Source organism: Streptopelia decaocto (assembly GCF_964273445.1).
Source record: "Streptopelia decaocto genome assembly, chromosome: 1".
Lineage (NCBI taxonomy): Eukaryota > Metazoa > Chordata > Aves > Columbiformes > Columbidae > Streptopelia > Streptopelia decaocto.
This window is the reverse complement of record NC_138663.1, coordinates 184,763,701-184,777,647: the sequence shown is the minus strand read 5'-3', so window position 1 is coordinate 184,777,647 and position 13,947 is coordinate 184,763,701. Positions and strand designations below refer to the sequence as shown.

The 13,947-nt window shown below is 41.0% G+C and overlaps 1 protein-coding gene across 1 annotated transcript in view; it reads left to right on the top strand.

Moving 5' to 3' along the window:
- Window positions 1-8,553: 8,553 nt before the first annotated feature.
- The window catches only part of LOC309435248 (complement C4-A-like), a gene marked incomplete at its 3' end in the record, with an annotated part of 48,619 nt that continues 43,225 nt past the window's right edge, over window positions 8,554-13,947 (top strand). Inside the window, exons 1-3 of the mRNA XM_082043288.1 lie at window positions 8,554-8,621; window positions 12,108-12,300; window positions 13,313-13,496. Of these exons, the coding sequence (XP_081899414.1) occupies window positions 8,557-8,621; window positions 12,108-12,300; window positions 13,313-13,496 (442 nt within the window). The 5' untranslated portion in view covers window positions 8,554-8,556. The remainder of the gene's footprint in view (window positions 8,622-12,107; window positions 12,301-13,312; window positions 13,497-13,947) is intronic.

Here is a 13,947-nt window from a genome sequence, read left to right as displayed (position 1 = left end):
TCACAGCTGCATTCTTCTGTACCTTATACACATTATCTTGCTTGTATATGGCCTTGGATAGCTCTGTGTAGGGGATCCAGCCTGTCTGACTCCTTAGAGAGGGCACTTCCAGATATCTGAGTTGTAGATGGGGTTATTTATTCCTTAAGAACACTGTAAATACAATTAAGCCAGCCTTTATTTCTACTGCAACCCCCATGGCAGAAGGGCTATCAGCAGACTGTAAAGTGGAATAAATAATGAGTGAAATAAATATCCTTAAAAGGTATATTTTTTCTCTCTGTGCTCTTTTAACTTCAGAGATGTGTTATGACAGAGGAGACAAAGGCCCTTTCTGCCTAATCTTGTGTGCCAGAAAGGTGTTAGCATTCCTAAATAGCTGACCTTATATCACAATACCTCAAGGCACTATAATTCCTATTAGAAATGAAGCTAGCCCTCTGCCTACTGTGAAATATGGGGAGCTTAAAGATGATTTAAAGTAATCTTTCCCCCTCCCTTCTAGTCATAAGTGGAATTTAGCTGGAACAGAGAATAGGGGCCCCAGATAAGCTCTTGACTTGCAGGGAGTGGAAGGAGTGTGTTGCAGTAAATCAGAAAGTCTGTAAGGCATGGAGTGGGGTCAGGCTTCTGGCTGCAATAACCACCTCAGAAAGGACGCAAGTGAGATAAGCCTTGTTCTTGGGAATAAACTGTGGTGGTCAGCACAAAACATTTCATCTTGGCTTCCAGGGTCTAATGCCATGAAGCTGATGTAGCTGGGTAGAGCAAGGTGTTCACAGCTAGCTCTGAACTGTTCTGCCAACTGAGAAGGCACTGACTTCATAAAATATTACCCTTAAAATGTGGGTTGAACAGCACTGCTTTTGCTGGGCAGTTGGTTAAAAAGCTGGGTAGAAAACTGGACTTGCATCTGGGCAAGTTGCTTTTGGAGACAGCTGAGTAAAGGCTGTGATGTCAAGAGGTGAGCAGCTCTCAGTATCCCACAGTGAATCCCACCAGAGGTGTCTCAGAAGATAATGCATGTTTGATTCTGAAATCCCAGTGGGCCACCTGAGACATCTTTGGTGTGGGAGGTATTATTCTTTCCTCTTATTTTGTATATTCAAGTTGTTAAGGCCTCCTTAGAGCAGACCTCCACTAGGGTAATCCAAGTCAATTTTTAGAACCCACTGGCTGCACTGACTGCCATGGAGCTCAGACACAGCTCACGTATGAGCAGCCTGTGCTGCGGAGAACCACCTGTGTGCGTGTGAACCAGAGCTGACTCCCCATTGCCCCTGGTACCTGCCGCGGGAAGTAGAAAAGGGTCTCAGAAAGCAGGACTGGCGGTTTCACGGTTCTTCACGAAAGTTTGCTTCCACGGCAGAGGGCACAGCTGCCCGCTGGATGGCACCAGGACTCCGCACGTACACCGCTGCTGGAGGCGCGCAAGCTTCCCTCCAGCATCCCTGACTGCCCCATCACTGGGCTAAGTGGTGTTTGACAAACAGACACAGCGAGACCCTGCAAGCAAACGGCCGCAGCAACAGCGATATGCAGATGCTGGGAGGTTTAGCTCTAATTTAGCTGCGGGATTCTCTGTCTTAAAGTATATTAACATCTCACATGTGATCAGATCAAGGGCATTGGTGTTGCCACAGTGAGTCAACACTTTTTGGTATCTCAGTGGAGAGTGCATGCAGCAAACCTGTGGCAGGCATTTGTAGGATGTACAAGTAAATGCTGTTAATACTTTTCTCCACAGAAGCTGAAGCTGGGCTTGCTGCCTAAATGTACACCTGCAGTGTACTTAATGAAGCCAAAAAGCTTTACTGCATTCACCACAGAAAGGGGAGGTGTTTGGAAATTTAGTGTTCCATTATATTATATTGTAATTCTTAATGATCTCTCATGGCTTTTTATTCATTTGTTTGTCACTGCTCAGGCAGAAATGTAAATGCCTGTGACATGGAAGCCAGCTCCAAATTTACCTAAGAAACTGCTGCTGGTGGCAGAAAAGAATGAGGAAAACTTGCAAGAGAGAGCAAAACCGCCCCAAGAGTAGGATGCCTGATAGGGGCCTTTCTTGGCACCCCCATGCTGTATATAACCTTGAGGAGAAGAAGCCTCAGCCTTTGAATGGCAAAGGCCAGCGGGCTCTGGGTGCAGAACTAGATAGTGTCTAAGCCCAGGAACAGCACGGGCAGGCAGGGAATTAGGTCTCGTATCTGCGCATCTATCTGAGGCTTAGAGTGCCGTGGGCACCAGCCCTTTCAAACCTGTTATTTATTTCTTCTACCCCCACCAAGCCAGCAACAAACAGAACAAGCACCTCCAGTGCACATAGAAGAAGGAAAGCTAAGAGAGATGCCCAGACACGGGTGGCACCGGCTGCCAAAGCTCTCTGCCCCACCACCCCGAGGTACAGCCCCAACCTTGGCTTCCCCAGCAGGGCTGCAGACTGGGCTGCTGTCAGGGATGGCAGCAGGGTCACTGCTGGGAACACAGGCTGAACCAGAACAGTGCAGATGTGGTTTAAAACCATGTCCCAATATACCTAAAAATTCACCTTCCTCATTCAGGTGTAAAGTCAAAATCGAGCACGAATAGCCTGGAAATATGACCCACACATAAAAATACACAACAGGACATGTGCTCACATGTTAGCGAGGGCAGATACATTCTGCTTCCAAGAGGTGTTGGCTAAATACAGGAAAACATTCTCTGTGTTCACATTATTTCTGCAGGTACAATGTAAAAACCATATAATCTGGGCAGTGTGTGCCTGGCCCCTCTTTGGGGACATCCACCCAGTCTCCTTCTGAAGGCATCAGTATTCCCCTCTTCACACAAGCCACTGAGAGGGCAGATGAGTTGTGGTTCATATCATTTTGCTGGAGGCAATTTGCTGCAAAATTGAGTTGGCAAGAGGGAAGATTCCTGCTATGATCACCATGTCCAGGCTAGGTACGGCACCTATCCCTGACAGTACAAAGAGGAACAATGTTCATCCAAATAGCTGCCTAAACAGCAGATGGCTGCAAAGAGTCAGAGCTCCATGGTTAAATTTCTGCAGAAAGAAGAGATCAGCACATGTTACCTGAATAACTGTCCCGCTGAACAAAAGTCACCCAGATGTTACCCTTCTAGAACAGGACAGCAGATGCTCTGCCTGTCCCCCGGGGAGGTTCTGCACCTCCTGACACCGAAACAGGCTGTGACTGAGCAGCTTCTCCTCCGCAATAAAAACAAAACTCTCCTCACGGTCGTATCCTGTCTCCTTTGCCCCTTCTCTTTGAATTTCATCCTTGAACATCAAACCCAAGGGACCAAGAAAAGTAGGACAGCTTCTGATCTGCCAGTGGAGCCGACCTCAACTCGCCCAAGCGTGATGGGGGCCGGAACAGAGCGTTGTCCCAGGCTTGGGAGAGGAGAAGCTTTCTTGTGTCTCATGTTTCTCCGAGTTACAGGGTGAAGTGAATGTTTTAGATTTAATTTGCAGATCAGAACAAAAAAAAAAGAAAGCTGCCAATAGCACACAGGCACACACGTCTCACTGTGTTGTACAGGGTATGTGCCTTTTTATTCCTTTTGTTTGTGAAACATTTTTTTAGTATAACTGAGTGATCGTCCGAATCATTAGAGTATCTCAGTTTAATAAGTCATGATGGTCAGTAATAGTTACAAATTACTTTTCCAAATTTTGCCTGCATAAAAGGATGGGATTTTTTCCTGATTTCATTATATGGTCCCAAATCCACAGAACTGGATGTGTGACCTTTATTTTTATTCTTCGCACTGGTTAAAATTTCAGCTTTTGCCACTGATATATTCAAGATGCCTTTTGCTTCTCTCCCAGGAGAGGGAGAAGAAAAGGAACTCCTAAAGAGATAATTATATTCATTACAGTCCAGAGGAATGGAGAAGTTGGGAGAGATAAAAATATTTAAAATATGTTAAATTTTGTAGGTATATGTGTATTTGTTATAGTTGGCAGCCTGGAAAAAAATATGGGTTGTCTTTGGGTTTTATAATTAAATTGAAAGGAAAACAAAGCAAAAGGAAAGAAAAAATAATAAAAAAGAAAGAAAACTAACAAACAAACAAACAAAACAAAACAAAACAACATTAAAAAAAATCACACACACACAAAAAAAACCACACACAAAGGATGGATTTGAGGCTAAGACTCCAGACAGAGTGTCAGGCTGTTTGAGTGCAATGGCAATACCACAAAGGCCCTGTGTGATGTAGGCCAAATTGTTTTTTAGGTCATTTCCAGCAGTTCTTTGCTTTCTCATGGGGTGAGAGAGTCACCTGCATGCTCAGGCGTCTCCTCCTCTCCTGGCCATGACCTGTCCAATGGCTTTTTCTCCCCGCAAGACTCTGGTTGGTATATTTGAAAATCTGACCTGCATTTCTTAAAGGTGTCAAAAGCTCTGAGATCCTGAAAAACATAGCTGACCTAAAACCCAGGATCCATTATTACAGCAGGGGAAAATATTACCATAGTAGCATAATATAATTATTGCTTGAGCTAAACCCCTACCCCGTAGTGTCTTATATAGGTCACCTTTGCAATGTATTAAACTCCAAGAAGCAGTGCTGGGTTTGTACATATTTCACAATTATTTTTTTCTTCTTTTTTCTTTTTTTTTTGACAGTATGTAAAGAAAATCACAGAATTGAGCCTACTCATTGGGAAAATGATGGAGGAACCCATGAGGGAAAACTAAGGCTGGTTGCTTAATCCCTTAAAAATCCAGACTCTTCAGCGAGCCCAGAAAAGGCCATGGATATATTGGTTTTCCTCTTTTAAATAAAATTCTTGTTTTTTTTTTTTTTTTTCAGCAGATACACTTAGGAGCGCTAAATGCAGAACATATAAAGAAAATATAGACAAACAGGCCAATTTTTCACGGCAAAAGCAACTAGAACCTAAATTAACTTTTTAATTTGTGACCTAGATTATGGTAAAGAAAAAAAGTATAGTTTCAATTTACACTCTCAATTTACATTGATGCTAAAGAGGTCCTGCTGTTAAGAGGAACTTTTCAAATTAGACCCACACTTCATGGTCCACTGTTGAAAAAGGATTTTAAAATCTAATTTTCTGAAATGTCAGAAGTGAAATATTGCCTTTTGTGTTTGTCACAATTCCCTGTAACTCAGCAAAGCAGATATCACCGCAGTGCTTATTTGTAAAATGTGCTTTGTGAAGCTGTTCTTTGTACCCTTCTGGCAGGCAGAGGTGAAAGAGGGCAGGAGGGAAACGAAAGAAGAGTTTGGTGGTTTTAGTATTTGCACAGATTAAGGAAAATAAAGCCTTTTCAAGCCAAAGAACAAAAACTACTGCTGGTGCTCGAAACACTGTGAAAACTTACAAAGTTCAAATGAAGTTACTGAACTAAGACATAGCATATATTCAGAATAAAGCAAGTCTGCCTCCCTGAGATCAGGGTTCACTAGTACTGGATGGTGGCTCAACTGAGGGATCAATATCATGTCTGGTGAAAAGTAGCTGATTAGTAAATACTAAAGGACTTTGCCTTTAGAAAAATGACAGGCACATAAGTCATTTAGGGTGAGTTTTCTGTTTTCTCTCTTTCATGTATATGCTGCAAAATTTCAGCTGAGATTATTATTTTATTTTATTTTATTTTATTTTATTTTATTTTATTTTATTTTATTTTATTTTATTTTATTTTATTTTATTTTAATGTGGCTTTGGGCTGGAATATTTTGCATTATGTTACAAATTACAGTCCCAGCCATTCTGAAGAACTAGAAAAACCATTGGCAAGATCATTTTATATAAATCCAGACAAAGACAAAGCATAAAGAATCTTAAGTCTAGTTATATGAATGGTTATGTGTGCACTTGCTCTTTTGTGTTTGTGAGAGACAGTGAGAAAGATCTCTATTCAATTATAGTTAGTAGTTTATATTTTTGAGACAAAAATGACTTTATTAAGAGTTAGAACACCTTCTTAAATTCAAGTATATAAGGGTTATGCGTCACATCACTATGGATAGGCATTATGTACACACATGCACGTACTTCACAAGGAAGCAAAAGCGTGCAAATCTAATTAAAAACAAGTGAAAGCAAAAAATGGCTTTTTCAAGGTCTCCTTTAAAACAATGATCCACGGAAATGTCTTCCCATGAGTTTGTCCACAGCTGTTTGTGTAGCTGTATCAACAGACCTCGGTACCCTGGCAAACAAGCCAGCCCAGGCAATAGAAACCGCTCTCCTCCCCTCTGATAAACCCTGACACAACAGCAAAATTTTGGTGTGACCTCGCAGCACAGAGCTGCCTTTCTTGTGACTGCAGGAGTAGCAAATCAACGCTGGTTGTGTTGCAGACTTCTGCAAATTATTGATGTTTCAGCTGGGAGAACTCGTGTGTTTTCTCAAGGAAAGAGCATTGAGAGTGACAATGTTGACTTTTTTTCTTACTTTTTGTTTGTCTGGAGAAAAAAGAAAGACCCACTCATACTCCTTTTTCTGTTTTAGCGACTGAGATTGCTCAGTGATTGACAGCAGCTGTGTAAGACCTGGCAGTGGATCTCTCTCTCAAAATGGCAGGAGCCTTAGCATACTCCACAGCTACTGCTGCTCTTAATTAACTCCCCTCATTATCTTTGTTCATGCAAGAGTGAGAAGTCCTTATTTCACCAGCTGCAAGTTTAACAAGCCTTTTCTGCTCCCCAGGAGAGCATGAGCCCTGTTCCCAAGAGAACTTCTCCCACCAAAACTTCATCTTAAGCACAAACCAGCTTCATGGTGGAAACCTCTCTCTTTCTCACCACCCAGCATGGGTTTGGGAGCCAGAGGTCCTGACGAAAATGATGAGATTTTGGAATGGCAATAAATCAATTTTGTCAGTGTGTAATTGCAGAAGGAGTGAGATGGTGGGGAGTGATGGCAGAGTGAAAATAACCTTGGTCTTAACAGTTCCCATTTCTGATCTCCTGTAAACATCTCTCAAAGAGCATGAATTTGGATCCTGAGGATCCACAGGTACTTTTCCTCACCTTCACCCTCCTGACTGACAGCTGAAGTGAGAGTGGAAGCCAGAAGAGACAGGGTGAAGGCAACTGACTGTCTCTTGGAAAAACCCTCTGCCTAGAGCAGGTAAAACTTAGTTTTTGCTGATGTGAGTTTGAAGCCAGAAATATTCTTGTTGCTACAGCTCTGGTACTTTCTGTGACCACCAATGGACAAATAGTACTTACCATCCATCTCTCTTTTTCTCAGAAGGAGCCACCCACCACACTTGTGGCACAGTGTAAAATAGTAAACTGGTTTCTTGATACCTTACACCTTCTTCTCTTCCCCTACCTGCTTGTCTAGAAGCAGCTCTTCCTGGAGGTGCTTCTATCTGAGGAATAAAGCAAGTCTCTTAGGCAAGGGATGGGGTGGGGTGGGGTGGAGGCCCCTTCACCCTCACAGTGTAACATGACTGTGGGCTGTGAGCCCTTGCTGTGAGCATGAATTCACCTCGCAAATAATGGAGTGCTGATTTAAGAATTCTGTTGCTACTAGTTAGAGAAAGAGACTTAAATGTGGTGTATTAAAGAGCAGTTTAACCCCAGAACTTGTGGGCAGCCATGTGATCATCTCTGGGATGTGACCTGCCTTTAAATCAGATGGGCATTTTTCCATTCTCATGAGTCAACAACATTATGTTTGGGATAAAACAATCTAGTAAAAGTTGGCAAATATGAGACCCAATGAGAGTTTCAGTTTGTTCTTTCATTTGCCTTTGATGAAAACTGGTTCCTGCAAAAACAGTTACTCTTCAAATATATTTTTTTTTCCCTGTTTTTGAATATCCTGCCTTTTAAGACATTGAGAGTCTGTCCTGCAGTCTGGAATGCCTTCAGTTGATGAGTCATCTTATGTACTTATGCCGAGATTAATTACCCTCTGGAAAAGCCCTCTGTCTCGACTATGAAGGAAAACTGGCGACATCAGTTTTATTTCTACTTAAGGCAGATGGATCCCTTCAGGCACTACAGACTGGGACAGAGTTGTGCACACTGGTTTCCAGCGCAGTTCCTTTGGTGGTCTCTAAACCAGAAGGAGCTGCTTCTCGTGTGTGCTGGACCACAGAGATGACTGAAGTTATGTAATGGGAAGGGACCTGTCACTTTGCCCCCATTTAGAAGTTCTTTGCAGCCACTCTTTTAGCCATGGTGCCTTGTTTGATTTTGGAATTGCCTTTTGGAATTGCCTTTGCAGTACTTGTGAAAACTTCGCTCTGCACATCGCTTTAAGTTTCTGTCATGTGAAAATATTGAAGCTGGGAAGAGAATTAATGAATAATCAAATGTGAAATTGTGGCTTAGTCCAGAATGTCTCTCCCCAGGCTATTAATTTGTGTATCACCAGCTTGGCTATCATTATTGGTTACACAGTTTTGAAAGTTATTAATAAATAACCAAGATAGGTAATGTTCTTTGCTGCAACGTGCCATCAGACCATTTCTTACAACCTGCACCTCAAGGGTAGATTGACAGTGGCTGTTTGGTATTTCTGTTCTGCAGATGTTGTAGAGTTTTCCAATGGAAAGGCTGGTATTTTTGATGACCTTTTGTTCGCTGTTGTCCAGTGCACAGCAAGCACCATCGTAAGTACAATTTATTATTAATTCTTCACTCCTAACAAATCCCTTGAATGAGAAAGTAGGAAATGCTAATGATCTTGATAGAGAATCAACAAAGCCTGTTTCTTGGACCACTTAAAATTTGTGTAACCTTAAATACGCAAAAAATTAAAAAGCTTAAAACTGCCTTTTAAAGTCACTTTTAAGGGAAGAGGTCTCCATTTAGAAATAAATAATTTAAAATGTGCTACTAAAGCATGATGTTCATGTTTTTATTGTTGCTTGTTCGATTTTAGTTTATAATATTTACCAGATTGGAAAATCTTGGGAAAGAATAACCCTCTGTAATTGATTGATACATTGCAGAAAGCAAAGGTTTCACATTTGGCAGAGCTTCAGGCTTTTCTGTACTTATCCTTTGTTTTAGTGGAGATTTACATTTGTTGATACTGGTTCTTCTAGTTGGACAAATTCCTGGGTTTGGGAGATAGATGCAACTCTGAGAAAATCTATGAAGCATGTTCAAGTTCCTTCAAATTGACCTTTATCTGTAGGGCAGAGGTACAGGAGAAGAGGCTTTTGCTTTGTTGCCAGCAGGATCAAGTATATTCAGGTACTTGGTATAGCCAGAGGAGAGCTTTGATGAGATATTTGGGTAGTCAGTTCAAACCCTCCTCTCCTTCCATGTGAGCCCACCTTTGGGGTTATGTCCAGCCCTACATACTTACTGCTGAATGTATTAGATATACAAAAACTGAACATTATGCCAGGACAATATCATCATGACACTTTGGAGGCAGATCTGGCTTGTGTCCATCTAGCTGAGACTATGGGCAGTGTAGGTTAGTGACCGTGTCTGTCTGAGCTATTCCATAGCTAAACTTTTAAACAACTAAGACAGGTCTTGTATATAAGTTCACTCACCTCTTGCCAGAGCAAAACAGATTCTGAGTGGGTGGTGCAGTGACAGCTTTAAAGTAAAACCCCTTCAATCCATTGAGAAAACAATGAGCACATGTCACGGAGGCACCCCGAGGTTAGTTCAAGGGACAACAGGGTCCAAAACAACTTTTATTAAACTGGTGAGAAACAGGGTTTTACCACTCCAAAAGTGACCTAAATAACAGGTTCGGATATTAATTGAGGAAAATTATTAACGGGCAGCAACTAATACAACAGGCGGTCCACAGAGTGCACACACATGGCTTCACCCAAAATAATGCCGGAGCCGTTTCTGAGTTCGGGAGGAGCACACACTTGCCTAAACACGGTGTGGGGTTATTTTAAAGAGATATACATACTCATAGTGAGTACAGAAAGTGTACAATCGTGATTCTGAGAGGATTAATTTATAATACACTCGCAATCCTGCGAGGGTTAATACACGTGCAAATGTGCACGGAATATTACATGTGCTTATGTGGAAGCACGGGAGGAAAATACACTCGCGATTGTGTGAGGAAATAATTTATACACGTGCTCGTGTTGAGCACGGAAAGTTACATGTGCAAATGTGCACGTAAAGTTACACGTGCTTGTATTAAGCATGGAAAGTACGCGTGCAAATGTGCACGGAAAGTATAAATACACTCGCAATCCTGCGAGGGTTAATTTTACTCACACCCGTGGCAGCAAGGCAAGCGCAGTCTCCATCCCAGGGAGGGGGCTCTCGGTGGCAGCATCTTGCTCGTGCTCTGAGAGACCCGCGACAATGGGCAGAGTCTCGGTGAGAGTCCCATTTTTTATATTGGCTGATCAGATCTGACTGTAGGCATTCCAGAAGCTTCTCTGCACCCCCACACTGGTGTGGGTGCCCCTGAAGCTTCCAAACATCCCCCACACTGGCCGCAGATGCCCAGCGGCTCACTGGCGCCTCGGCACTCCCTTCTCCTAATGGCCCTGGCCAGGGTGCTCTGGGGCCAAACAAATGAAGCTGTTAGCCTCAAGTACCAGAGAGAGAGGGAGATGTGTCTACTCCTTCCATACTGAAGGAGGGAGGGGGAGAAAAGGGGGTTTGCATCCTGCCACAGCACAGCTGAAAAATGAAAACTTTCTTCTCAACATTCAAGCATTTGAATGAATATGGACACCAGACCTGGCTGGCTAATGAATCAGAGAGGGCAACTAAACAAATGAAAAAAAATAAAAATCAGAATCAAATATTTCATGAGAGTAGATATAATTAGAAGACAAGTTTCATCATTCACTGTAAACGTGAAACATTACAAAGTATTTTCACAAATGTATAGGTAAAAATGTTAAAGCATTTAATGTTTATTGAAGGTTGTTGTGTTTTCCTTTCCCAAGATTCCTATATTTGTGTGAAGACTCAGATATAGTATGAAGACTCAGACCTATGATATAGTTCACTAATCATATGGAAGGAGAGAAATGATTTCTATTCTGTTTTCAGTGCACCATGATTATTATCAGGAAAAAAAAAAAAAAAAAGAAAAAAACAAAGTAAATTTAAGTTTCTTTTGAAAAAAAAAGTATCAGTTTTATTCCCTTATTTCTATACCCCACCTTTAATTTTATACATTTCAGAAAGAAAAAAACATTTACAAAAAAGAAAGAGAAAGTTCAGCCAACCCATTCTGTTAGTGGTAAAATAATTTACTTTTCATTTTAGAAATCTGTGGCATTGTCATTTTTGAAAAACGGCTTTCTTGACCTCAGCACTGTTCTTTGTGTACGTGCCATTATACTATTAAGACATAGCTTTTCACACAGTGCTCTGATTTTTCTGTGTAAAAGATAGATACTTGAAAAAAGGGGGGCAAGAATGATGCTTTACATTTTAAAGGTCATTAAAATAATTAGCAAGAAGCACCAGAGCAGAGTTAAGAATAAAGGAGAGCAATAAAGAGAAAAAAATAAATCCCAACAACTTTAGCCTCTAACTCAGCCTTTCCCACAGCTGTGTTCTCATGTTTTGTCGTCTCTCATTACTGCATTTCACAAACAGTGACATCTGAATGAAGATCGGCTACTTAAAACCCCATACATATGGTTATATATGAAATTGGTACCTTCTGACATATTAAATCATAAGCTAGCATAATGTAAGTGCTAGTACATGAAGATACATTACTTCATAGTCTCAAATATGCATTTACGAATATCTGTTCGTTGTTTCCTAATGCATGGCCTTGCTTCGTTTCCAGAAAGTTGAGTTTATAGAATTTTCTCTATGTTAAACCCAGATGATCAATGGCATTGGCAGTTCCTGGGACATATTGCAATTATTTTTCTTTCCTATGTATAGGGACTTATCTTCTGTAGGACCTAAATATGATGGTTCAGAATTTGGGGATCAGTTGGAGAGAAACTGTCTTTAAACATCTACTCTGAATAACAAGGGGGATCAACTAGGTGATCTCCACAAGTCCCAAGCTCAACTATTCTGAAAGACTTTTTTTTTTCTTTAAATTTTTTATTGGCTGGACATTCTTGTATTATGCAAAAATCAGCCTACATACTGGAAAATCTGTTTCTGTGTTGTTTTAGATTTCTTATTACTGCCCCAAATGTGGTGCATCTGGGCACACACCAGACAATAACAGTTCAAGTCCATGGAACACAGCGCCCTGTGCAAGTTACTGCATACTTCAAAGATGAGGCAAGAAATCAGCTCCTATCAGAGAGGATTGTCTTTGACCTTGACCAAAATAACAACTATCAAGAAATGAAAAAGCTAATGGTGAGTCTATCATCATAGTGATGCAGATGTTTTAATCTGGTAATAAAAATCCCATAATCTCTACTAGGAATATGTTGGAAGAGAGACAACACTAATCCCTAGAAGCAGATGACAAAACACTAGTTCCAGTGACAGCAGCAACTTATTCACCCAAACAGCTAACAAAACAACACCTAATGTCATTTCAGTGGTGACTGTGAGTGCTCTTTTGTTCCCAACAAGCAAGCTCAAGATTTTGTCACATGGTGATGAAAGATCCTTTCATCACTGTAGATCAGCGATGAAATTAAATTTAAAACCATTTAATTGTTTTATCACTGTTTGTTGTTCTGCATCACTTAAACTAAGACTGTATTCATGCCTTTGGCATACCAACCATTTTACAATCTAAGGGAAACCTTAAAAAATGCACAATCTCTTGGTCAAAAAACTGCGATGTTTCTGCAGACCTCTAGGTTGATTGATTCTACTTTACACCCTGCTTTTCATCATTTGTTTCTGATATGATGCATTGAAGTCTGGCAGCATTTAGTTCAGAAGTACTGGTTTGGGCTGTTTGGTTGGAAAACAGAGCACAGCTAAAATCTGAGCTTTCGGATCAGATTCCTCTTGAGCAGGATGTTTAGAAACATCGTATTAACCTGCATGAGGTAAAGCTCTAATTTCAGGGGCAAGATTGTGGCAAACGAAGGATTGCAAGATGCTGATACAGCTACCAAATGACATCGTAAGTGGAATTTACCATGCACGTAGACTGAAGTCACTGGGCTTGAGTTATTGCCCTTGGACAGAAGAATGTGCTTTTCTGTGGTGGAAAATGAGGGAAGTAGATAGTATTTCTACTTACAGATAAATATGCACTCAGTAAGAAAAATATAATTGAATATATTCTGTTTAATTGTGCTCATAAAATCATTTAAGCACTCCAGCCATTTTTGGCACTCAGCTGTGTGGCTCCAAAGTTACCATGTTCATGTCTGACTCGTGGGGTTTTTCCTTTTGTCCTTCTCAGGTCAAGCCAGGGACTCTGCAACAGGATCTGTTCAAGAAGAGGAATCGACCCCATATTCTGCTAGTCACTGAAAGCAGGGAGCTTTTTAAGGACACCGTTCGCAGCACTCGCATCCTCTTGTCTTCCAGAAAAGGCTACATTTTTATTCAGACGGATAAGCCTATATACACACCGAAGTCCACAGGTTAAAATACAAATGTTGCATTTCAGATACTGAATATAGATGTTACAAGGGCACTATCAGAAAAAGTAACAATGACTTGATCCTTCCCTGTCTAAATCCTTCTTATTTAACCCCAGCTATCTCTGTGCTTACCAGCCAGGCCAGATTTTGAACCTGCTTTCTGTAGCCAGGGCTCCACAGGGTCTGCAATTTGCAGCAATCCATGTGGAAATGCCACCACAGTCAAAAAGTTTTTCTCCTAACAGGAGCCATTAAAAAAGTCTGCTCTTTTTTGTTCAAAAAGCTTAATAATAACTTTCCTTTGGAAAACAAAAATTGTGAGAAACCTGCAAAAAAAATCCTATTTCTTCTGCTTGCAACACCAGCAATAAGTATTCTTTGCACTTTAAGACCACATCTGTTTTGTTAATTAACAATTTAATCAAGTAACAAGAGATGGAACTTAAAAAGG